At 55.1% G+C, this 24,535-nt stretch overlaps 1 protein-coding gene across 1 annotated transcript in view; it reads left to right on the top strand.

Moving 5' to 3' along the window:
- Positions 1-21,600, top strand: part of LOC142907910 (transportin-1-like) — a 70,257-nt gene extending 48,657 nt beyond the window's left edge. Inside the window, exons 15-17 of the mRNA XM_076057847.1 lie at positions 573-680; positions 13,493-13,651; positions 21,338-21,600. Of these exons, the coding sequence (XP_075913962.1) occupies positions 573-680; positions 13,493-13,651; positions 21,338-21,433 (363 nt within the window). The 3' untranslated portion in view covers positions 21,434-21,600. The remainder of the gene's footprint in view (positions 1-572; positions 681-13,492; positions 13,652-21,337) is intronic.
- Positions 21,601-24,535: the final 2,935 nt, after the last annotated feature.

Below are 24,535 nucleotides of genomic sequence, written 5' to 3'. Positions count from 1 at the left end.
ACCCCGTGTCTCTCCCCCCGTGTCTCTCACCCCGTGTCTCTCACCCCGTGTCTCTCGCTCACCCCGTGTCTCTCTCCCCGTGTCTCTCTCACCCCGTGTCTCTCTCTCCCCGTTTTCTCTCTCCCCGTGTCTCTCTCTCCCCGTGTCTCTCTCTCCCCGTGTCTCTCTCTCCCCGTGTCTCTCTCTCCCCGTGTCTCTCTCTCCCCGTGTCTCTCTCTCACCGTGTCTCTCACCCCGTGTCTCTCTCTCCCCGTGTCTCTCTCTCCCGTGTCTCTCTCCCCCCGTGTCTCTCTCTCCGTGTCTCTCTCTCTCCCCGTGTCTCTCTCTCTCCCCGTGTCTCTCTCCCCGTGTCTCTCTCCCCCCGTGTCTCTCTCCCCGTGTCTCTCCCCCCCCGTGTCTCTCTCCCCCCGTGTCTCTCTCTCCCCGTGTCTCTCTCCCCCCGTGTCTCTCTCCCCCCGTGTCTCTCTCTCTCCCCGTGTATCTCTCTCCCCGTGTCTCTCTCTCCCCGTGTCTCTCACCCCGTGTCTCTCTCCCCCCGTGTCTCTCTCTCTCTCCGTGTCTCTTTCCGGCAGTGTCTCTCGTCCGTTGCAACAGCTTTGCAGTCTGGATTCCTGCCTTACTGCGAGCCCGTCTACCAGCGATGCGTCAACCTCGTCCAGAAAACGCTCACACAAGCTACGGTGAGGAGACACGGGGGGAGGGAGAGAGACACGGGGGGAAGGAGAGAGACACGGAGGGAGGGAGGGAGGGAGAGAGACACGGGGGGAGGGAGAGAGACACGGGGGGAGGGAGAGAGACACGGGAGGAGGGAGAGAGACACGGGGGGAGGGAGAGAGACACGGAGGGAGGGAGACACGGAGAGAGAGACACGGGGGGAGGGAGAGAGACACGGGGGGAGGTAGAGAGACACGGAGGGAGGGAGAGAGACACGGGGGGAGGGAGAGAGACACGGAGGGAGGGAGAGAGACACGGGGGGAGGGAGAGAGACACGGGGGGAGGGAGAGAGACACGGGGGGAGGGAGAGAGACACGGGGAGAGAGAGAGACACGGGGAGGGGGAGAGAGACACGGGGAGGGGGAGAGAGACACGGGGGGAGGGAGAGAGACACGGGGGGAGGGAGAAAGACACGGGGGGAGGGAGAGAGACACGGAGAGAGAGACACGGGGAGAGAGACACGGGGAGAGAGACACGGGGAGAGAGAGACACGGAGAGAGAGACACGGGGAGGGGGAGAGACACGGGGAGGGGGAGAGACACGGGGGGAGAGAGACACGGGGGGAGAGAGACACGGTGAGAGAGACACGGTGAGAGAGACACGGGGAGAGAGACACGGGGAGAGAGAGACACGGGGAGAGAGAGACACGGGGAGAGAGAGACACGGGGAGAGAGAGACACGGGGAGAGAGACACGGGGAGAGAGAGACACGGGGAGAGAGAGACACGGGGAGAGAGACACGGGGAGAGAGAGACACGGGGAGAGAGAGACACGGGGAGAGAGAGACACAGAGTGAGAGAGAGAGACACGGGGAGAGAGAGACACGGGGAGAGAGAGACACGGGGAGAGAGAGACACGGGGAGAGAGAGACACAGAGAGAGAGAGAGAGACACGGGGGGAGGGAGAGAGACACGGTGAGAGAGACACGGGGAGAGAGAGAGAGACACGGGGAGAGAGAGAGAGACACGGGGAGAGAGAGACACGGGGAGAGAGAGACACGGGGAGAGAGAGAGAGACATGTTTAGGGAGAGAGACACATTTAGGGAGAGAGACACGGGGAGAGAGAGAGACACGGGGAGAGAGAGACACGGGGAGAGAGACACGGGGAGAGAGAGAGACACGGTGAGAGAGAGACACGGTGAGAGAGAGACACGGTGAGAGAGAGACACGGGGAGAGAGAGAGACACGGGGAGAGAGAGAGACACGGGGAGAGAGAGAGACACGGGGAGAGAGAGACACGGGGAGAGAGAGACACGGGGAGAGAGAGACACGGGGAGAGAGACACGGGGAGAGAGAGACACGGTTAGAGAGAGACACGGGGAGAGAGAGACACGGGGAGAGAGAGAGACACGGTTAGAGAGAGACACGTGGAGAGAGACGCGGGGAGAGAGACACGGGGAGAGAGACACGGGGAGAGAGAGAGAGACACGGGGAGAGAGAGACACGGGGAGAGAGAGACACGGTTAGAGAGAGACACGTGGAGAGAGACGCGGGGAGAGAGACACGGGGAGAGAGACATGGGCAGAGAGAGACACAGGGAGAGAGAGACACGGGGAGAGAGAGACATGGTGAGAGAGACTCGGGGGGAGAGAGACACGGGGAGAGAGAGACACGGGGAGAGAGAGACACGGGGAGAGAGAGACACGGGGAGAGAGAGACACGGGGAGAGAGAGACACGGGGAGAGAGAGACACGGGGAGAGAGAGACACGGGGAGAGAGAGACACGGGGAGAGAGAGAGACACGGGGAGAGAGAGAGACACGGGGAGAGAGACACGGGGAGAGAGACACGGGGAGAGAGACACGGGGAGAGAGACACGGGGAGAGAGACACGGGGAGAGAGAGACACGGGGAGAGAGAGAGACACGGGGAGAGAGAGAGACACGGGGATAGAGAGACACGGGGAGAGAGAGACACGGGGAGAGAGAGACACGGGGAGAGAGAGACACGGTTAGAGAGAGACACGGTTAGAGAGAGACACGGGGAGAGAGAGACACGGGGAGAGAGAGACACGGTTAGAGAGAGACGCGTGGAGAGAGACGCGGGGAGAGAGAGACATGGGCAGAGAGAGACACGGGGAGAGAGAGACACGGGGAGAGAGAGACACGGTTAGAGAGAGACACGTGGAGAGAGACGCGGGGAGAGAGACACGGAGAGAGAGACATGGGCAGAGAGAGACACGGGGAGAGAGACACGGGGAGAGAGAGACACGGGGAGAGAGAGACACGTGGAGAGAGAGACACGTGGAGAGAGACGCGGGGAGGGAGTCTGTGAGTGTTTCTGTTTGTGTGTCTGTGTGTGAGTCTATCCGTATGTGTCTGTGTGTGTCTGTGTATATGCGTGTTTGTGTCTTTGTGTGTCTGTGTGGGGAATGGTAGTGTACCGGTCAGCACACCGTGTTTTTGTATGTGTGTAGCAGCACTTGCCCCTACAGCCCTGCTAGAGGCTACCTGGGGGGAGCTTTGTCTGTGTGTAGCAGCACTTGCCCCTACAGCCCTGCTAGAGGCTACCTGGGGGAGCTTTGTCTGTATGTGTGTAGCAGCACTTGCCCCTACAGCCCTGCTAGAGGCTACCTGGGGGAGCTTTGTCTGTGTGTCACAGCACTTGCCCCTGCAGCCGTGCTAGAGGCTATCTGGGGGAGCTTTGTCTGTGTGACAGCACTTGCCCCTATAGCCCTGTTAGAAGCTACCTGGGGGAGCTTTGTCTGTGTCACAGCACTTGCCCCTGCAGCCCTGCTAGAGGCTATCTGGGGGAGTTTTGTCTGTGTCTATCAGCACTTGCCCCTACAGCCCTGCTAGAGGCTACCTGGGGGGAGCTTTGTCTGTGTGTAGCAGCACTTGCCCCTACAGCCCTGCTAGAGGCTACCTAAGGGAGCTTTGTCTGTGTCTCAGCACTTGCCACTACATCCCTGCTAGAGGCTACCTGGGGGAGCTTTTTCTGTGTGTTTGAATGTCTGTGTGTGTGTGTCTGTGTGTGTTTATCTGTGTGTATGTGTCTGTGTGTGTGTCTGTGTGTTTATCTCTGTGTGTGTCTGTGTGAGTATCTGTGTGTGTCTGTGTGAGTGTCTGTGTGTGTGTCTGTGTGTGTGTCTGTGTGAGTGTTTATCTGTGTGTGTGTGTCTGTGTGTCTGTGTGAGTGTTTATCTGTGTGTGTCTGTGTGAGTGTTTATCTGTGTGTGTCTGTGTGAGTGTTTATCTGTGTGTGTCTGTGTGAGTGTTTTTCTGTGTGTGTGTCTGTGTGTGAGTGAGTGAGTGTGTCTGTGTGAGTATCTGTGTGTGTCTGTGTGAGTATCTGTGTGTGTCTGTGTGAGTATCTGTGTGTGTCTGTGTGAGTATCTGTGTGTGTGTCTGCGTGAGTGTTTATCTGTGTGTGTGTCTGCGTGAGTGTTTATCTGTGTGTGTGTGTCTGTGTGAGTGTTTATCTGTGTGTGTGTGTCTGTGTATGTGTGTGTGTCTGTGTGTCTGTGTGAGTGTTTATCTGTGTGTGTCTGTGTGTGTCTCTCTGTGTGAGTGTTTATCTGTGTGTGTCTGTGTGTGTCTCTCTGTGTGAGTGTTTATCTGTGTGTGTCTGTGTGTGTCTCTCTGTGTGAATGTGTGTCTGTGTGTGTCTGTGTGAGTGTGTGTCTGTGTGTGTGTCTGTGTGAGTGTTTATCTGTGTGTCTGTGTGAGTGTTTATCTGTGTGTGTGTCTGTGTGAGTGTTTGTCTGTGTGTGTGTCTGTGTGTCTGTGTGAGTATCTGTGTGTGTGTCTGTGTGAGTATCTGTGTGTGTGTCTGTGTGTGTGTCTGTGTGTGTCTGTGTGAGTGTATGTGTGTGTGTCTGTGTGTGTGTCTGTGTGAGTGTTTATCTGTGTGTGTCTGTGTGAGTGTTTATCTGTGTGTGTGTGTGTCTGTGTGTGTGTCTGTGTGAGTGTTTATCTGCGTGTGTCTGTGTGAGTGTTTATCTGCGTGTGTCTGTGTGAGTGTTTATCTGTGTGTGTGTCTGTGTGTGTGTGTCTGTGTGGGGAGCGGTAGTGTAGTGGTTAGCGCTACGCTATGAACCTGGCGACCCGGGTTCGATTCCCGCTCACGGCCAACACCAGTGACGATTATCTGAACGGTCCCGGGCCTCCCCTAGGTCGACTCAGCCTCAAATGAGTACCTGGTGCGGTGTGTAAACATCGCCACTGGGGAGACAAAGGCGGTCGGGCGTGGTTCTGGCCACCCACCCCCTCGTGTACCGTTCCGGCCTTCATAGGTGCTCGCTAACAGCACTTGCCCCTACAGTCTGTTAAGGCTATATGGGGAATCTTTGTGTCTGTGTGAGTGTTTATCTGTGTGTGTCTGTGTGAGTGTTTATCTGTGTGTGTGTCTGTGTGAGTGTTTATCTGTGTGTGTCTGTGTGAGTGTTTATCTGTGTGTGTCTGTGGGAGTGTTTATCTGTGTGTGTGTCTGTGTGAGTGTTTATCTGTGTGTGTGTCTGTGTGTGAGTGAGTATCTGTGTGTGTCTGTGTGAGTATCTGTGTCTGTGTGAGTATCTGTGTGTGTGTCTGTGTGAGTGTTTATCTGTGTGTGTGTGTCTGTGTGAGTGTTTATCTGTGTGTGTGTGTCTGTGTGAGTGTTTATCTGTGTGTGTCTGTGTGAGTGTTTATCTGTGTGTCTGTGTGAGTGTTTATATGTGTGTGTGTCTGTGTGTGAGTGAGTGAGTGTGTCTGTGTGAGTATCTGTGTGTGTGTCTGCGTGAGTGTTTATCTGTGTGTGTGTCTGCGTGAGTGTTTATCTGTGTGTATGTCTGCGTGAGTGTTTATCTGTGTGTGTCTGTGTGAGTGTCTGTGTGAGTGTTTATCTGTGTGTGTGTCTGTGTGAGTGTTTATCTGTGTGTGTGTCTGTGTGTGTGTCTGTGTGTGTGTTTGTCTGTGTGTGTGTCTGTGTGTGTGTCTGTGTGAGTGTCTGTGTGTCTGTGTGTGTGTCTGTGTGAGTGTCTGTGTGTGTGTCTGTGTGAGTGTTTATCTGTGTGTGTGTCTGTGTGTGTGTCTCTGTGTCTCATACAGGAAGCGGTGAGACAGACACACGGACAGAGTTACGTGTCTGTGTCTGAGTGTGTCTGTGTCTGAGTGTGTCTGAGTGTGTGTGTATCTGTGTGTTAGTGTATCTGTGTGTTAGTGTGTATTCATGTGTGTGTTAGTGTGTCTCTGAGTGTTTTAGTGTGTGTGTGTTGGTGTATGTGTGTGTTAGTGTATCTGTGTGTGTTAGTGTGTGTGTGTTAGTGTGTGTGTTAGTGTATCTGTGTGTGTTTGTGTGTGTGTTACAGTGTGTTAGTGTGTGTATCTGTGTGTTAGTATTAGTGTGTGTGTCTGTGTTAGTGTGTCTCCGAGTGTTTTAGTGTGTGTGTTAGTGTGTATCTGTGTGTGTGTGTTAGTGTATCTGTGTGTGTGTTAGTGAGTGTGTATGTAAGTGTGTGTATCTGTGTGTTAGTGTTTGTGTGTGTGTCAGTGTTTGTTAGTTTGTCTCTGAGTGTTTTAGTGTGTGTGTTAGTGTGTATCTGTGTGTGTGTTAGTGTATATCTGTGTGTTAGTGTGTGTATGTAAGTGTGTTAGTGTGTCTGTGTGTGGGTGTTTTAGTTTGTGTATTTCAGTGTGTGTGTTTTAGTGTGTTTTAGTGTGTGTGTTTTAGTGTGTTTTAGTGCCTGCGTTAGTGTGTGTTTTAGTGTGTGTGTGTGTTTTAGTGTGTCTGTGTGTGTCTTTTAGTGTGTGTGTGTGTTTTAGTGTGTGTGTGTCTTTTAGTGTGTGTGTCTTTTAGTGTTTGTGTGTGTTAGTCTCAGTGTGCCTGTGTGTCTCTATGTGTGTTAGTCTGTGTTAGTTTGTGTGTGTTAGTATGTGTGTATGTGTGTTAGTCTGTGATAGTGTGTGTGTTAGTCTGTGTGTGTTAGTGGTTTTGTGTGTGTTAGTGATTTTGTGTGTATGTTAGTGATTTTGTGTGTGTGTTAGTCTGTGTGTGTTAGTGTGTGTGTCTGTGTTAGTGTGTGTGTCTGTGTTAGTGTGTGTGTCTGTGTTAGTGTGTGTGTTAGTCTGTGTGTGTGTTAGTCTGTGTGTGTGTTAGTCTGTGTGTGTGTGTGTGTTAGTCTGTGTTAGTGTGTTAGTCTGTGTTAGTGTGTTAGTCTGTGTTAGTGTGTTAGTCTGTGTTAGTCTGTGTTAGTGTGTTAGTCTGTGTTAGTGTGTTAGTCTGTGTTAGTGTGTTAGTCTGTGTTAGTGTGTTGGTGTTTGTTGGTGTGTTGGTGTTTGCCTGCCTACGATCCATCCTGGGTTTAACCAGGCTGGATTGTGTGAGGAGCTCACAAATCCTTGAAAGATCTGGGCAAGGTCCCATCGGTGAGCTCCTCCGGCAGGCAAGGCTGCGATGGCTGGGTCATGTAGCCCGCATGCCCAGCCACCGCATGCCGAAACAGCTTTTGTTTGGCCGGATTGAGGGGGCTAAGCGGGCGCGGCACGGGCTAGAGAAGAGATGGAGTGACGTGGTACAGGACCACGTGGAGCTGAGTGGACTTGCCGATGACCGGTACCAGCGGTGTCAAGATCGGCCTCTGTGGAGGAGGCTCGTGATGGACGCTACTGGGCAGTTGAAGGCAGTCGCCCTCCAACAACAACGGAGGGCGGAGGAGCGACGCTCACAACAATGAGCGGAGCGCCGGGTGGCTAAAGCACAGCAGGTTGGCACAGTAGGGGGCACAGGTGGTGCATCAGCCAGTCATCTCAGTCAGTCGACCCGTGGCACCTGGGTCTGCCCCGTGACCTCCTGGTGCACCTAGCCTGGCACAGTAGGGGGGCACAGGTGGTGCATCAGCCAGTCATCTCAGTCAGTCGACCCGTGGCACCTGCTGGGTCTGCCCCGTGACCTCCTGCCAGCGGGCGTTCGACACTTCACGTGGCCTCAGGGTGCACATAGCCTGGCACAAGCGTCGTGGTGACGTCACCGCCACTTAGTGGCGAATGGCGGTTGTTGTTGTATAGGTGTGTGTGTGTGTGTTGGTGTTTGTGTGTGTTAGTGTGTGTGTCTGTGTTAGTGTGTGTCTGTGTGTGTGTCTGTGTTAGTGTGTGTCTGTGTTAGTCTGTGTGTGTTAGTCTGTGTGTGTGTTAGTCTGTGTGTGTGTGTTGGTGTTTGTGTGTGTGTTAGTGTGTGTGTGTGTTAGTGTGTGTGTGTGTTAGTCTGTCTGTGTGTTAGTCTGTGTGTGTGTTAGTCTGTGTGTGTGTTGGTGTTTGTGTGTGTGTTAGTCTGTGTGTGTGTTGGTGTTTGTGTGTGTGTTAGTGTGTGTTAGTCTTTGTGTGTGTCTGTGTGTGAGTGAGTCTGAGTCGACATCGTACAGAAAACTGGGTGAGTCACACCCTCACACACACACACACACATTGCGTGTGAGTCTGTGTGTGTGTGAGTCTCTGTGTGTGTGTGTGAGTCTCTGTGTGTGTGTGAGTCTCTGTGTGTGTGTGTGAGTCTCTGTGTGTGTGAGTCTCTGTGTTTGTGAGTCTCTGTGTGTGAGTCTGTGTGTGTGTCTCTGTGTGTATGTGTGTGTCTCTGTGTGAGTGTGTGTGTGTCTCTGTGTGTATGTGTGTGTCTCTGTGTGAGTGTGTGTGTGTCTCTGTGTGAGTGTGTGTGTGTCTGTGTGTGTGTGTCTCTGTGTTTGTGTGTGTGTGAGTCTCTGTGTGTGTGTGTGAGCCTCTGTGTGTGAGAGTCTCTGTGTGTGTGTGTCTCTGTGTGTGTGTCTCTCTGTGTCTGTGTGTGTGTGTGAGTCTCTGTGTGTGTGTCTGTGTGTGTCTCTGTGTGTGAGTCTCTGTGTGTGTGTGTCTCTGTGTGTGTGTGTGTCTCTGTGTGTGTGTGTCTCTGTGTGAGTGTGAGTCTCTGTGTGTGTGTGTGTCTGTGTGTGTGTGTCTCCGTGTGTGTGTGTGTCTCTGTGTGTGTGAGTCTCTGTGTGTGTGTGAGTCTCTGTGTGTGTGAGTCTCTGTGTGTGAGTGTCTCTGTGTGAGTGTGTCTCTGTGCGTGTGAGTGTCTGTGTGTGTGAGTCTCTGTGTGTCTCTGTGTGTCTGTGTGAGTCTGTGTGTGTGTGAGTCTCTGTGTGTGTGTGTCTCTGTGTGAGTCTCTGTGTGTGTGAGTCTCTGTGTTTGTGAGTCTCTGTGTGTGAGTCTGTGTGTGTGTCTGTGTGTGTGTCTGTGTGTGTGTGTGTGTCTGTGTGTGTGTCTGTCTCTGTGTGAGTGTGTCTGTGTGTGTGTGAGTCTCTGTGTGTCTGTGAGAGTCTGTGTGTGTGTGTGAGTCTCTGTGTGAGTCTCTGTGTGTCTGTGAGAGTCTCTGTGTGTGTGTGAGTCTCTGTGTGTGTGAGTCTCTGTGTGTGTGAGTCTCTCTGTGTGTGTGAGTCTCTCTGTGTGTGTGAGTCTCTCTGTGTGTGTGAGTCTCTGTGTGTGTGTGAGTCTCTGTGTGTGTGTGAGTCTGTGTGTGAGTCTCTGTGTGTGTGAGTCTCTGTGTGTGTGAGTTTGTGTGTGTGTGTGTGTCTCTGTGTGTGTGTGTGAGTCTCTGTGTGTGTGTCTCTCTGTGTCTGTGTGTGTGTGTGAGTCTCTGTGTGTGTGTGTGAGTCTCTGTGTGTGAGTCTCTGTGTGTGTCTGTGTGTGTCTCTGTGTGTGAGTCTCTGTGTGTGAGTCTCTGTGTGTGTGTGTCTCTGTGTGTGTGTGTGTCTCTGTGTGTGTGTGTCTCTGTGTGTGTGTGTCTCTGTGTGAGTGTGAGTCTTTGTGTGTGTGTGTGTCTGTGTGTGTGAGTCTCTGTGTGAGTGTGAGTCTCTGTGTGTGTGTCTGTGTGTGTGTGTCTCCATGTGTGTGTGTGTCTCTGTGTGTGTGAGTCTCTGTGTGTGTGTGTGTGAGTCTCTGTGTGTGTGTGTGTGAGTCTCTGTGTGTGTGTGAGTCTGTGTGTGTGTGAGTCTCTGTGTTTGTGTGAGTCTCTGTGTGTCTGTGCGAGTCTCTGTGTGTGTGTGTGAGTCTCTATCCCTGACCTCTCTTCCCCCCACCATCTCCTCCACCCACCCCTCTCCTCCACCCACTCCACCCACCATCTCTCACCCACCCACCCCTCTCCCCACCCACCCCTCTCCCCACGCCCACTCCCACCCTCACTCCACCTACCCACCCCTCTCCCCACCATCGCTCACCCACCCCACCCACCCCTTCTCCCCACCCACTCCACCCACCATCTCCCCACACCCACCCCTCTACCCACCCCACCCACCCCTCCCCCACCCCCCCTCTCCCCACCCACCATCTCTCACCCACCCACCATCTCTCACCCACCCACACCCACCCACTCCACCATCTCTCACCCACCCCTCTACCCACCCACCATCTCTCACCCACCCACCATCTCTCACCCACCCACCATCTCTCACCCACCCCACCCACCCCTTCTCCCCACCCACTCCACCCACCATCTCCCCACACCCACCCCTCTCCCCACCCACCATCTCTCACCCACCCACCCTCTCCCACCCACTCCACCCACCATCTCCCCACACCCACCCCTCTACCCACCCCACCCACCCCTCCCCCACCCACCCCTCTCCCCACCCACCATCTCTCACCCACCCACCATCTTCTCACCCACCCACACCCACCCACTCCACCATCCTCACCCACCCTCTACCCACCCACCATCTCTCACCCACCCCACCCACCCCTTCTCCCCACCCACTCCACCCACCATCTCCCACACCCACCCCTCTCCCCACCCACCATCTCTCAACCCACCCACCCCTCTCCCCACCCACCATCTCTCACCCACCCACCCCTCTCCCCACCCACTCACCCACCATCTCCCCACCCCCACCCCTCTACCCACCCACCCACCCCTCCCCCACCCACCCCTCTCCCCACCCACCATCTCTCACCCACCCACCATCTCTCACCACCCACACCCACCCACTCCACCATCTCTCACCCACCCCCTCTACCCACTCCACCATCTCTCACCCACCCCACCCATCCCTTCTCCCCACCCACTCCACCCACCATCTCCCCACACCACCCCTCTCCCCACCCACCATCTCTCACCCACCCACCCCTCTCCCACCCACCATCTCTCACCCACCCACCCCTCTCCCCACCCACCCCTCTCCCCACCCCACACCCACCCACTCCACCATCTCTCACCCACCCCTCTACCCACCCACCATCTCTCACACACCACCCACCATCTCTCACCCACCCACCCTCCACCATCTCTCACCCACCCACCACCCTCTCACCCACCCCACCATCTCTCACCCACCCCACCCACCCCTTCTCCCCACCCACTCCACCCACCATCTCCCCACACCCACCCCTCTCCCCACCCACCGTCTCTCACCCACTCACCCCTCTCCCCACCCACCCTCCACCCACCCACTCTCTCCCCCCACCCCCACCCCTCTACCCACCACCATCTCTGACCCACCCACCCTCCACCCACCCACTCTCTCCCCACCCACCCCTCTACCCACCATCTCTCACCCACCCACTCACACCCACCCACCACCCTATCACCCACCCACTCCACTCACTCTCACCCACCCACCCCTCTACCCACCCACCATCTCTCACCCACCCACCCACCCCACCACCCTCACTCACCCACCCACCACCCTCTCTCACCCACCCACTCCACCATCTCTCACCCACCCCTCTACCCACCCACCATCTCTCAACCACCCACCCACTCCACCATCTCTCACCCACCCACCACCCTCTCACCCACCCACCATCTTTCAACCACCCACCCACCATCTCTCACCCACCCACTCCACCACCTCTCACCCACCCACCCACTCCACCATCTCTCACTCACCCCTCTACCCTCTACCCACCCACCCCTCTCCCCACCATCTCTCACCCACCCCACCCACCCCTTCTCCCCACCCACTCCACCCACCATCTCCCCACACCCACCCCTCTCCCCACCCACCGTCTCTCACCCACCCACCCCTCTCCCCACCCACCATCTCTCACCCACCCACCCACCATCTCTCACCCACCCACCCACACCCACTCCACCATCTCTCACCCACCCACCCCCTCTACCCACCACCTTCTCCACCCACCCTCCACCCACCCACCACCCTCTCACCCACCCACCACCCTCTCACCCACCCTCCACCTACCCACTCTCTCCCCACCCACCCCCTACCCACCATCTCTCACCCACCCACTCACACCCACCCACCACCCGATCACCACCCACTCCACCATCTCTCACCCACCCACCCACCATCTCTCACCCACCCACTCCACCATCTCTCACCCACCCACCCCTCTACCCACCCACCATCTCTCACCCACCCACCCACCACCCTCTCACCCACTCACCATCTCTCACTCACCCACCCACCACCCTCTCTCACCCACCCACTCCACCATCTCTCACCCACCCACCCACACCCACCCACCATCTCTCACCCACCCACTCCACCATCTCTCACCCACCCACCCTCCACCCACCCCTCTACCCACCCACCCCTCTACCCACCCACCATCTCTCACCCACCCACCCTCTCACCCACCCACCCACTCCACCCTCTCTCACCCACCCACCACCCTCCTCACCCACCCACTCCACCATCTCTCACCCACCCACCCCTCTACCCACCACCTTCTCCACCCACCCTCCACCCACCCACTCCACCATCTCTCACCCACCCCTCTACCCACCCACCCACTCCACCATCTCTCACCCACCCACCCCTCTACCCACACACCATCTCTCACCCACCCACCACCCTCTCTCACCCACCCACTCCACCATCTCTCACACACCCACCCACTCACCCACCCACCCACCCCTCTCTCACCCACCCACCCCTCCACCCACCCACCATCTCTCACCCACCCACTCCACCATCTCTCACCCACCCACCCTCCACCCACCCACCATCTCTCACCCACTCCACCTCTCCACCCACTCCACCATCTCTCACCCACCCACCCACACCCACCCACCATCTCTCACCCACCCACTCCACCATCTCTCACCCACTCCACCATCTTCTCACCCACCCTCCACCCACCCACCCCTCTACCCACCCACCCCTCTACCCACCCACCATCTCTCACCCACCCACTCCACCATCTCTCACCCACCCACCCTCCACCCACCCACCCCTCTACCCACCCACCCCTCTACCCACCCACCATCTCTCACCCACCCACCCTCTCACCCACCCACCCACTCCACCCTCTCTCACCCACCCACCCACTCCACCATCTCTCACCCACTCCACCATCTTCTCACCCACCCTCCACCCACCCACCCCTCTACCCACCCACCCCTCTACCCACCCACCATCTCTCACCCACCCACACCCACCATCTCTCACCCACCCACCACCCTCTCTCACCCACCCACTCCACCATCTCCCACCCACCCACACCCACTCCACCATCTCTCACCCACCCACCCTCCACCCACCCCTCCACCCACCCCCTCTCACCCACCCACCATCTCTCACCCACCCACCCTCCACCCACCCCTCCACCCACCCACCCCTCTACCCACCCACCCACTCCACCATCTCTCTCTCACCCACCCACACCCACTCCACCATCTCTCACCCACTCCACCCCTCCACCCACCCACCCCTCCACCCACCCACCCCTCTCTCTACCCACCCACCCACCATCTCTCACCCACCCACTCCACCATCTTCTCACCCACCCACCCCTCCACCCACCCACACCCCTCTCTCACCACACCCACCCACCATCTCTCACCCACCCACCCTCCACCCACCACCTCTCCCCACTACCAGGTGCACGCGTCCCACCCGGAGCAGTGTGAAGCCCCAGACAAGGACTTCATGATCGTGGCGCTGGACCTGCTGAGTGGTCTGGCCGAGGGTCTGGGGGGCCACATTGAACAGCTGGTGGCTCGTTCCTCCATCCTCGTGCTCATGTTTCAGTGCATGCAGGTGAGGTGGTGGTGGTGTAGTGGTGGTGGTGGTGTAGGTGGTGGTGTAGTGGTGTAGGTGGTAGTGATGGTGTAGTGGTGGTGGTGGTGGTGATGGTGGTGTAGTAGTAGTGGTGGTGGTGTTAGTGATAGTGATGGTGGTGTTAGTGGCTCGTTCCTCCATCCTCGTGCTCATGTTTCAGTGCATGCAGGTGAGGTGGTGGTGGTGTAGTGGTGGTGGTGGTGTAGTGGTGGTGGTGTAGTGGTGGTGGTGTAGTGGTGGTGGTGTTAGTGATAGTGATGGTGGTGTTAGTGATAGTGATGGTGGTGTTAGTGATAGTGTAGTGGTGGTGTTAGTGGCTCGTTCCTCCATCCTCGTGCTCATGTTTCAGTGCATGCAGGTGAGGTGGTGGTGGTGTAGTGGTGGTGGTGTAGTGGTGGTGGTGGTGTAGTGGTGTAGGTGGTAGTGATGGTGTAGTGGTGGTGGTGTAGTGGTGGTGGTGTTAGTGATGGTGTAGTGGTGGTGGTGGTGTAGTGGTGGTGGTGGTGTAGTGGTGGTGGTGGTGGTGTAGTAGTGGTGATGGTGGTGTTAGTGATAGTGATGGTGGTGTTAGTGGCTCGTTCCTCCATCCTCGTGCTCATGTTTCAGTGCATGCAGGTGAGGTGGTGGTGGTGTAGTGGTGGTGTAGTGGTGGTGTAGTGGTGGTGGTGATGGTGATGTAGTGGTGGTGGTGGTAGTGGTGGTGGTGTAGTGGTGGTGGTGTAGTGGTGGTGGTGGTGTAGTGGTGGTGGTGTAGTGGTGGTGGTGTAGTGGTGGTGGTGGTGTAGTGGTGGTGGTGTAGTGGTGGTGGTGTAGTGGTGGTGGTGGTGTAGTGGTGTAGTGGTGGTGGTGGTGTAGTGGTGGTGGTGGTGGTGTAGTGGTGGTGTAGTGGTGGTGTAGTGGTGGTGGTGTAGTGGTGGTGGTGGTGTGGTGGTGTAGTGGTGATGGTGGTGTTAGTGATAGTGATGGTGGTGTTAGTGGCTCGTTCCTCCATCCTCGTGCTCATGTTTCAGTGCATGCAGGTGAGGTGGTGGTGGTGTAGTGGTGGTGGTGGTGTAGGTGGTGGTGGTGTAGTGGTGTAGGTGGTAGTGATGGTGTAGTGGTGGTGGTGTAGTGGTGGTGGTGTTAGTGATGGTGTAGTGGTGGTGGTGGTGTAGTGGTGGTGGTGGTGTAGTGGTGGTGGTGGTGGTGTAGTAGTGGTGATGGTGGTGTTAGTGATGGTGTAGTGGTGGTGTTAGTGGCTCGTTCCTCCATCCTCGTGCTCATGTTTCAGTGCATGCAGGTGAGGTGGTGGTGGTGGTGTAGTGGTGGTGTAGTGGTGGTGGTGTAGGTGGTAGTGATGGTGTAGTGGTGGTGGTGGTGGTGTAGTGGTGTTAGTGATGGTGGTGTAGTGGTGGTAGTGGTGTATTGGTGGTGGTGGTGTTAGTGATGGTGTAGTGGTGGTGGTGGTGGTGTAGTGGTGGTGGTGGTGTTAGTGGTGGTGTTAGTGGCTCGTTCCTCCATCCTCGTGCTCATGTTTCAGTGCATGCAGGTGAGGTGGTGGTGGTGGTGGTGGTGTAGTGGTGGTGTTAGTGGTGGTGGTGGTGTAGTGGTGGTGGTGTTAGTGATGGTGGTGTTAGTGATGGTGTAGTGGTGGTGTTAGTGGCTCGTTCCTCCATCCTCGTGCTCATGTTTCAGTGCATGCAGGTGAGGTGGTGGTGGTGGTGGTGGTGTAGTGGTGGTGGTGGTGTTAGTGATGGTGTAGTGGTGGTGGTGGTGGTGTAGTGAGGTGGTGGTGATAGTGATGGTGTAGTGGTGGTGTTAGTGATAGTGATGGTGGTGTTAGTGATAGTGATGGTGGTGTTAGTAGCTCGTTCCTCCATCCTCGTGCTCATGTTTCAGTGCATGCAGGTGAGGTGGTGGTGGTGTAGTGGTGGTGGTGTAGTGGTGGTGGTGGTGTAGTGGTGTAGGTGGTAGTGATGGTGTAGTGGTGGTGGTGTAGTGGTGGTGGTGTTAGTGATGGTGTAGTGGTGGTGGTGGTGTAGTGGTGGTGGTGGTGTAGTGGTGGTGGTGGTGGTGTAGTAGTGGTGATGGTGGTGTTAGTGATGGTGTTAGTGGCTCGTTCCTCCATCCTCGTGCTCATGTTTCAGTGCATGCAGGTGAGGTGGTGGTGGTGGTGTAGTGGTGGTGTAGTGGTGGTGGTGTAGGTGGTAGTGATGGTGTAGTGGTGGTGGTGGTGGTGTAGTGGTGTTAGTGATGGTGGTGTAGTGGTGGTGGTGGTGTTAGTGATGGTGTAGTGGTGGTGGTGGTGGTGTAGTGGTGGTGGTGGTGTTAGTGGTGGTGTTAGTGGCTCGTTCCTCCATCCTCGTGCTCATGTTTCAGTGCATGCAGGTGAGGTGGTGGTGGTGGTGGTGGTGTAGTGGTGGTGGTGGTGGTGTGGTGGTGTAGTGGTGGTAGTGGTGGTGGTGGTGGTGTAGTGGTGGTGGTGTAGTGGTAGTGGTGGTGGTGTTAGTGGTGTTAGTGATGGTGTAGTGGTAGTGGTGGTGGTGTTAGTGATAGTGATGGTGGTGTAGTGGTGGTGTAGTGATGGTAGTGGTGTATTGGTGCTGGTGGTGTAGTGGTGGTGGTGTAGTGGTGGTGTTAGTGGTGGTGGTGGTGTTAGTGATAGTGTAGTGGTGGTGGTGTTAGTGGTGATGGTGGTGGTGTTAGTGATAGTGTAGTGGTGGTGGTGTAGTGGTGGTGGTGTTAGTGATGGTGGTGTTAGTGGTGATGGTGGTGGTGTTAGTGGCTCGTTCCTCCATCCTGGTGCTCATGTTTCAGTGCATGCAGGTGAGGTGGTGGTGGTGTAGTGGTGGTGGTGGTGTAGTGGTGGTGGTGTAGTGGTGGTGGTGGTGTTAGTGATAGTGGTGGTGTAGTGGTGGTGTAGTAGTAGTGGTGGTGGTGTAGTAGTGGTGGTGTAGTAGTAGTGGTGGTGTAGTAGTAGTGGTGGTGGTGGTGGTGGTAGTGGTGGTGTTAGTGATGGTGTAGTGGTAGTGGTGGTGGTGTTAGTGATAGTGATGGTGGTGTTAGTGATGGTGTAGTGGTGGTGTTAGTGGCTCGTTCCTCCATCCTCGTGCTCATGTTTCAGTGCATGCAGGTGAGGTGGTGGTGGTGGTGGTGTAGTGGTAGTGGTGGTGTAGTGGTGGTGGTGGTGGTGGTGTAGTGGTGGTGGTGTAGTGGTGGTGTAGTGGTGGTGTTAGTGATGGTGTAGTGGTGTTAGTGATGGTGTAGTGGTGGTGGTGTTAGTGATGGTGTAGTGGTGGTGTTAGTGATAGTGATGGTGGTGTTAGTGGTGGTAGTGGTGGTGGTGTTAGTGATAGTGATGGTGGTGTTAGTGATGGTGTAGTGGTGGTGTTAGTGGCTCGTTCCTCCATCCTGGTGCTCATGTTTCAGTGCATGCAGGTGAGGTGGTGGTGGTGTAGTGGTGGTGATGGTGGTGGTGATGGTGTAGTGGTGGTGGTGGTGGTAGTGGTGGTGGTGGTGGTAGTGGTGGTGGTGGTAGTGGTGGTGGTGTAGTGGTGGTGTTAGTGATAGTGATGGTGGTGTTAGTGGTGATGGTGTTAGTGATGGTGTAGTAGTGGTGGTGTTGGTGGCTCGTTCCTCCATCCTCGTGCTCATGTTTCAGTGCATGCAGGTGAGGTGTTGGTGGTGGTGTAGTGGTGTAGTGGTGGTGTAGTGGTGGTGTAGTGGTGGTGGTGTTAGTGATAGTGATAGTGGTGGTGTAGTGGTGGTGGTGGTGTAGTGGTGTAGTGGTGGTAGTGGTGGTGGTGGTGTTAGTGATGGTGGTGGTGGTGTTAGTGATAGTGATGGTGGTGTTAGTGGTGGTGGTGGTGTAGTGGTGGTGTAGTGATAGTGATGGTGGTGTTAGTGATAGTGATGGTGGTGTTAGTGATAGTGATGGTGGTGTTAGTGATGGTGTAGTAGTGGTGGTGTTAGTGGCTCGCTCCTCCATCCTCGTGCTCATGTTTCAGTGCATGCAGGTGAGGTGTTGGTGGTGTAGTGGTAGTGGTGGTGTGGTGGTGTAGTGTGGTGGTGGTGTAGTGATGGTGGTGGTGGTGTTAGTGATAGAGATGGTGGTGTTAGTGGTGGTGGTGGTGGTGTAGTGGTGGTGTGGTGGTGGTGTAGTGGTGGTGTAGTGGTGGTGTAGTGGTGGTGGTGTAGTGGTGGTGTAGTGGTGGTGTGGTGGTGGTGGTGGTGTAGTGGTGGTGGTGTTAGTGATGGTGTAGTGGTGGTGGTGGTGGTGTTAGTGATGGTGTAGTGGTGGTGGTGTTAGTGATGGTGTAGTGGTGTAGTGGTGGTGTGGTGGTGGTGGTGTTAGTGATAGTGGTGGTGTGGTGTAGTGGTGGTGTAGTGGTGTGGTGAGGTGGTGGTGTAGGTCTAGGTGGTGTAGTGGTGGTGGTGGTATAGGTAGTGTGGTGGTGGTGGTAGTGGTGGTGTAGCTGGTGTTAGTGATAGTGGTGGTGGTGTGGTGGGTGTGGTGTAGTGGTGGTGGGTGTGGTGTAGTGGTGTAGTGATGGTGGTGGTGATGGTAGTGTGGTGGTGGTGGTGTAGTGGTGGTGATGGTGTGGTGTAGGTGGTGTAGTGGTGGTGGGTGTGGTGTAGGTGTTGGTGGTGTAGTGGTAGTGGTGGTGGTGGTGGCGTGGTGATGGTGGTGTAGTGGTGGTGTAGGTGGTGGTGGTGGTGGTGTGGTGGGATAGAGTCATCTTGTTGGGTGACTTCAATGCCCGAGTTGGTCATGATGCTGGCACCTGGTCTGGAGTGATTGGAGGGCATGGGCCAGATCAGCTCAATAACAACGGTAGGAGGCTGCTAGATTTTTGTGCAGCCCATGGGCTTGTAATTACCAACACGCTGTTCCGGCATCGGCGCATCCACACAACATCATGGATTCATGCCGGGTCCAAGCAAGAACATCTGCTGGACTACGTAGTGACGGACCAGCGGATGCGAGCCCATGTCCTTGACACCAGGACCTACCGTGGAGCTGATCTGCCCTCTGACCATCGACTAGTCATTTGTAAGATGCGCCTGTCATTCTTCCACTCCGGTGGTGGGTGTACACCCAGGACCCCATTCCAACCTAAAGTGACCTGGTCTCAGTTATCTGCTGAAAGTTGCAAGCGAGAATTTGATCATCGCTTGCAGCTGGGATTGGCATCGTCCCACACTCCGCATGATGTCGAGGGTAAATGGGCGAGGTTTAGGACTGTCACTCATGCAGCTGCAATGGCTGCTTTGGGTACGCGGTCCAGACCTCCCCAGAGACCCTGGCTGACAAGAGGAGGTGTTCAGGATGGTTGAGAAAAAGCGACAGGCCCACTGTCATCGGCTACAGAATCCCACGTCAGAGAATGAGGAGGCTTACCGCAGCCTTCGCTCGGAGGTTCGGAGAGCCGTGAGGCGCTGCAAGGATGGGTGGTGGTCGCGGGTTGCTGAGGAGATGGAGTCTGCCTCAGTGGCCCGCGATCACAAATCTCTATTTAACTCCATCAAAAAGGTAACCTGCAGCGCCACACCTAATTACCATCATTAGGGGAAAAAACGGTGATCCAATCTCTGACCCCCTGGAACAGGTTCGCAGATTTGCTGGGCATTTCTGTGAGGTCCTGGGGGAGAGGAAATCCCACAGCCAGGAAAACATCGTGGCACAAAGTGAGGATGGTCCTGCTGAGGCTGCGGTGCCTCAAATATTGGATGAAGTCACCCCCTGTGAGTGGCTGGCTGAGGTGCCATCTGTTGAAGAAGTATTGAAGGCGATCCGGAGTCTGAGACTGGGAAAGGCACCGGGCTGAAATGATTTCCCAAGCAAAATGCTGAGGGAGAGTGGCGTTTGTGCACAGACTGCCCTATATGACATCATAACAACAGTCTGGACCACTGGACGGGTTCTGCAGGATTGGAAGGATGCCCTGGTGGTCCCCCTCTTTAAGAAGGGGGACCGCACAGACTGTAACAACTACAGGGGCATCTCACTCCTCAGTGTGCCGGGAAAGGTCCTGGCAAGGATTATTCAACATCGCCTTGCCAGGCACGCTGAGGAGAGGCTTGCGGAGCCCCAATGCGGTTTCAGGAAAGGGCGGTCCTGCACAGATGCCATATTTTCTGTCCGTCTGCTACAGCAGAGGTGTAGGGAATTCCAACAAGACCTACATCTCTGCTTTATTGACCTGGTCAAGGCCTATGATTCCATCAGTAGGCCTGGGCTCTGGGTCGTTCTTCGTGCTTTTGGAGTCCCTGATCCTCTGCTCACGATCATTAAGGACCTTCATGATGGTGAGCGGGCCCGGGTAAAACTACGTGGCCGGGAGTCAGAGCCATTCCCTGTACACCTTGGGGTGCGACAGGGATGTCCTCTGGCTTCCACATTATTTAACATCTATTTTGACCACGTAGTTCGTGAAGCCTTCAATAGCTGTACCGGGGGAATCTCCATATGGTACAGCTATAATGGGAGGCTGATCGATGCCCGGGTGCGGTCAAGGGATGGCTCCCTATTGGTCAATCACGTTATGTATGCCGATGATTTGGTAATAGCTGCTCAGTCAGAGGAGGAGTTGGAGACGCTGCTGCTGAGACTGGAGCGTGCCACTAAGAGCTGGGGCCTTACCATCAGCCCCACCAAAACTAAGCACCTGCCTGGGTATTTTGTACCATCGGACGCTCCACCCCCACAACTCCCAATCGGTGATGGGGCAGTTGTGGAGAGAGTGGAGAGTTTCCCATACCTGGGCAGTGTGCTTATGACCGGCTCCGGTTTAACAGCGGAGGTCTCACTCCGAATCAGTCGAGCGGCAATATCTTTTCATCGGTTGTGTAACGCTGTGTGGAAGCTACCTGGTCTGTCGCTCCGCACTAAGCTTCAGGTCTTCTCGACCACGGTCATTCCCTCCCTTCTCTACGCTTGCGAAACGTGGAACCCCCCTAAATGGAACATCTTCGCCGGTTAGAAACATTTAGGCTGGCCTGCCTACGATCCATCCTGGGTTTAACCAGGCTGGAATGTGTGAGGAGCTCACAAATCCTTGAAAGATCTGAACAAGGTCCCATCGGTGAGCTCCTCCGGCAGGCAAGGCTGCGATGGCTGGGTCATGTAGCCCGCATGCCCAGCCACCGCATGCCGAAACAGCTTTTGTTCGGCCGGATCGAGGGGGCTAAGCGGGCGCGGCACGGGCTAGAGAAGAGATGGAGTGACGTGGTACAGGAGGACGTGGAGCTGAGTGGACTTGCCGATGACTGGTACCAGCGGTATCAAGATCGGCCTCTGTGGAGGAGGCTCGTGAAGGATGCTACTGGGCAGTTGGAGGCAGTCGCCCTCCAACAACAACGGAGGGCGGAGGAGCGACGCTCACAACAATGAGCGGAGCGCCGGGTGGCTAAAGCACAGCGGGTTGGCACAGTAGGGGGCACAGGTGGTGCATCAGCCAGTCATCTCAGTCAGTCGACCCGTGGCACCTGCTGGGTCTGCCCAGTGACCTCCTGCCAGCGGGCGTTCGACACTTCACGTGGCCTCAGGGTGCACATAGCCTGGCACAAGCGTCGTGGTGACGTCACCGCCACTTAGTGGCGAATGGCGGTTGTTGTTGTTGTGTCTATGTAGGTGTGTCTATGTAGGTGTGTCTATCAAGGTGTGTGTGTGTGTCTCTGCTGCAGGACAAAATGCCTGAGGTTAGGCAAAGTTCATTCGCTCTGCTCGGAGATCTGACCAAAGCCTGCTTCCAGCATGTCAAACCGTGCATAGGTGAGTAACTCACCCACACACTCACCTACTCACCTACTCACCTACACACTCACCTAGTCACTCACTCACTCACCTACTCACCCACACACTCACTCACCTACTCACCTAGACTCACCTAGTCACTCACCTACACACTCACCTACTCACTCACCTACTCACCTACACACTCACCTACTCACCTAGACACTCACCTACTCACCTAGACACTCACCTACACACTCACCTACTCACTCACCTACACACTCACCTACTCACTCACCTACACACTCACCTACTCAGCTACACACTCACCTACTCACCTACTCACTCACCTACACATCACCTAGTCACTCACCTACTCACTCACCTACTCACCTACACACTCACCTACTCAGCTACACACTCACCTACACACTCACTCACCTACACACTCACCTACTCACTCACCTACTCACCTACACACTCACCTACTCACTCACTCACCTACACACTCACCTACTCACCTACACACTCACCTACTCACCTACACACTCACCTGAACACTCACCTACTCACCTACACACTCACCTACTCACCTACACACTCACCTACTCACCTACACACTCACCTACTCACTCACTCACCTACTCACTCACCTACACACTCACCTACTCACCTGCACACTCACCTACACACTCACCTACTCACCTACACACTCACCTACACACTCACCCGCACACTCACCTACTCACCTACACACTCACCTACTCACTCACCTACACACTCACCTACTCACCTACTCACTCACCTACACACTCACCTACTCACCTACACACTCACTCACTCACCTACTCACTCACCTACTCACCTACACTCACCTAGTCACTCACCTACACACTCACCTACTCACTCACCTACACACTCACCTACACACTCACTCACCTACACACTCACCTACTCACCTAGACACTCACCTACACACTCAACTAGTCACTCACCTACACACTCACCTACTCACTCACCTACACACTCACCTACTCAGCTACACACTCACCTACTCACCTACTCACTCACGTACACATCACCTAGTCACTCACCTACTCACTCACCTACTCACCTACACACTCACCTACTCACCTACTCACTCACCTACTCACTCACCTACACACCTACACACTCACCTAGTCACTCACCTACTCACTCACCTACACACCTACACACTCACCTACACACTCACCTACTCACTCACCTACTCACTCACCTACTCACCTACACACTCACCTACACACTCACCTACACACTCACCTACACACTCACCTACTCACCTACACACTCACCTACTCACCTACAAACTCACCTACACACTCACTCAACTACTCACCTACACACTCACCTACACACTCACCTACACACTCACCTACTCACCTACACACTCACCTACTCACTCACTCACCTACACACTCACCTACACACTCACCTACTCACCTACACACTCACCTACTCACTCACTCACCTACTCACTCACCTACACATTCACCTACACACTCACCTACTCACCTGCACACTCACCTACACACTCACCCACACACTCACCTACACACTCACCTACACACTCACCTACTCACTCACCTACACACTCACCTACTCACCTACACACTCACCTACTCACCTACTCACTCACCTACACACTCACCCACACACTCACCTACACACTCACCTACACACTCACCTACTTACTCACCTACACACTTACCTAGTCACTCACCTAGTCACTCACCTACATACTCACCTACACACTCACTCACCTACACACTCACCTACTCACCTACACACTCACCTACACACTCACTCACCTACACACTCACTCACCTACTCACTCACCTACACACTCACTCACCTACACACTCACCTTCACACTCACCTACACACTCACACACTCACTCACCTACACACTCACCTACTCACTCAACTCCACACTCACTCACCTACCCACACACTCACCTACTCACCTTCACACTCACCTACACACTCACCTACTCACCTACACACTCACCTACTCACTCACTCACCTACACACTCACCTACACACTCACCTACTCACCTACACACTCACCTACTCACTCACTCACCTACTCACTCACCTACACATTCACCTACACACTCACCTACTCACCTGCACACTCACCTACACACTCACCTACTCACCTACACACTCACCTACACACTCACCCACACACTCACCTACACACTCACCTACACACTCACCTACTCACTCACCTACACACTCACCTACTCACCTACACACTCACCTACTCACCTACTCACTCACCTACACACTCACCCACACACTCACCTACACACTCACCTACACACTCACCTACTTACTCACCTACACACTTACCTAGTCACTCACCTAGTCACTCACCTACATACTCACCTACACACTCACTCACCTACACACTCACCTACTCACCTACACACTCACCTACACACTCACTCACCTACACACTCACTCACCTACTCACTCACCTACACACTCACTCACCTACACACTCACCTTCACACTCACCTACACACTCACACACTCACTCACCTACACACTCACCTACTCACTCAACTCCACACTCACTCACCTACCCACACACTCACCTACTCACCTTCACACTCACCTACACACTCACCTACACACTCACCTACACACTCACCTACACACTCACCTACACACTCACCCACCTACACACTCACCTTCACACTCACCTACACACTCACACACTCACTCACCTTCACACTCACCTACTCACTCACTCAACTCCACACTCACCTACACACCTACACACTCACCTACACACCTACACACTCACCTACTCACTCACCCACTCTCACCTACACACTCAATCACCCACTCACTCACCCACCCACCCACCCACTCACCCACCCACCCACTCACCCACTCACTCACCCACTCAATCACCCACTCACTCACCCACTCACCCACCCACTCACTCACCCACCCACTCACCCACCCACTCACTCACCCACTCACTCACCTACACACCCACTCACCCACTCACTCACCCACTCACTCACCCACTCACTCACCTACACACCCACTCACCCACTCACGTGATGGTGATGTGGTGATGGTAGTCTTC

The sequence above is a fragment of the Petromyzon marinus genome, chromosome 85, assembly GCF_048934315.1.
Source record: "Petromyzon marinus isolate PM22_M1 ecotype Great Lakes invasive population chromosome 85, UKy_Petmar_22M1.pri1.0, whole genome shotgun sequence".
In the NCBI taxonomy this organism is placed as follows: Eukaryota; Metazoa; Chordata; class Hyperoartia; order Petromyzontiformes; family Petromyzontidae; genus Petromyzon; species Petromyzon marinus.
This window is presented reverse-complemented; position numbering and strand designations above follow the sequence as displayed.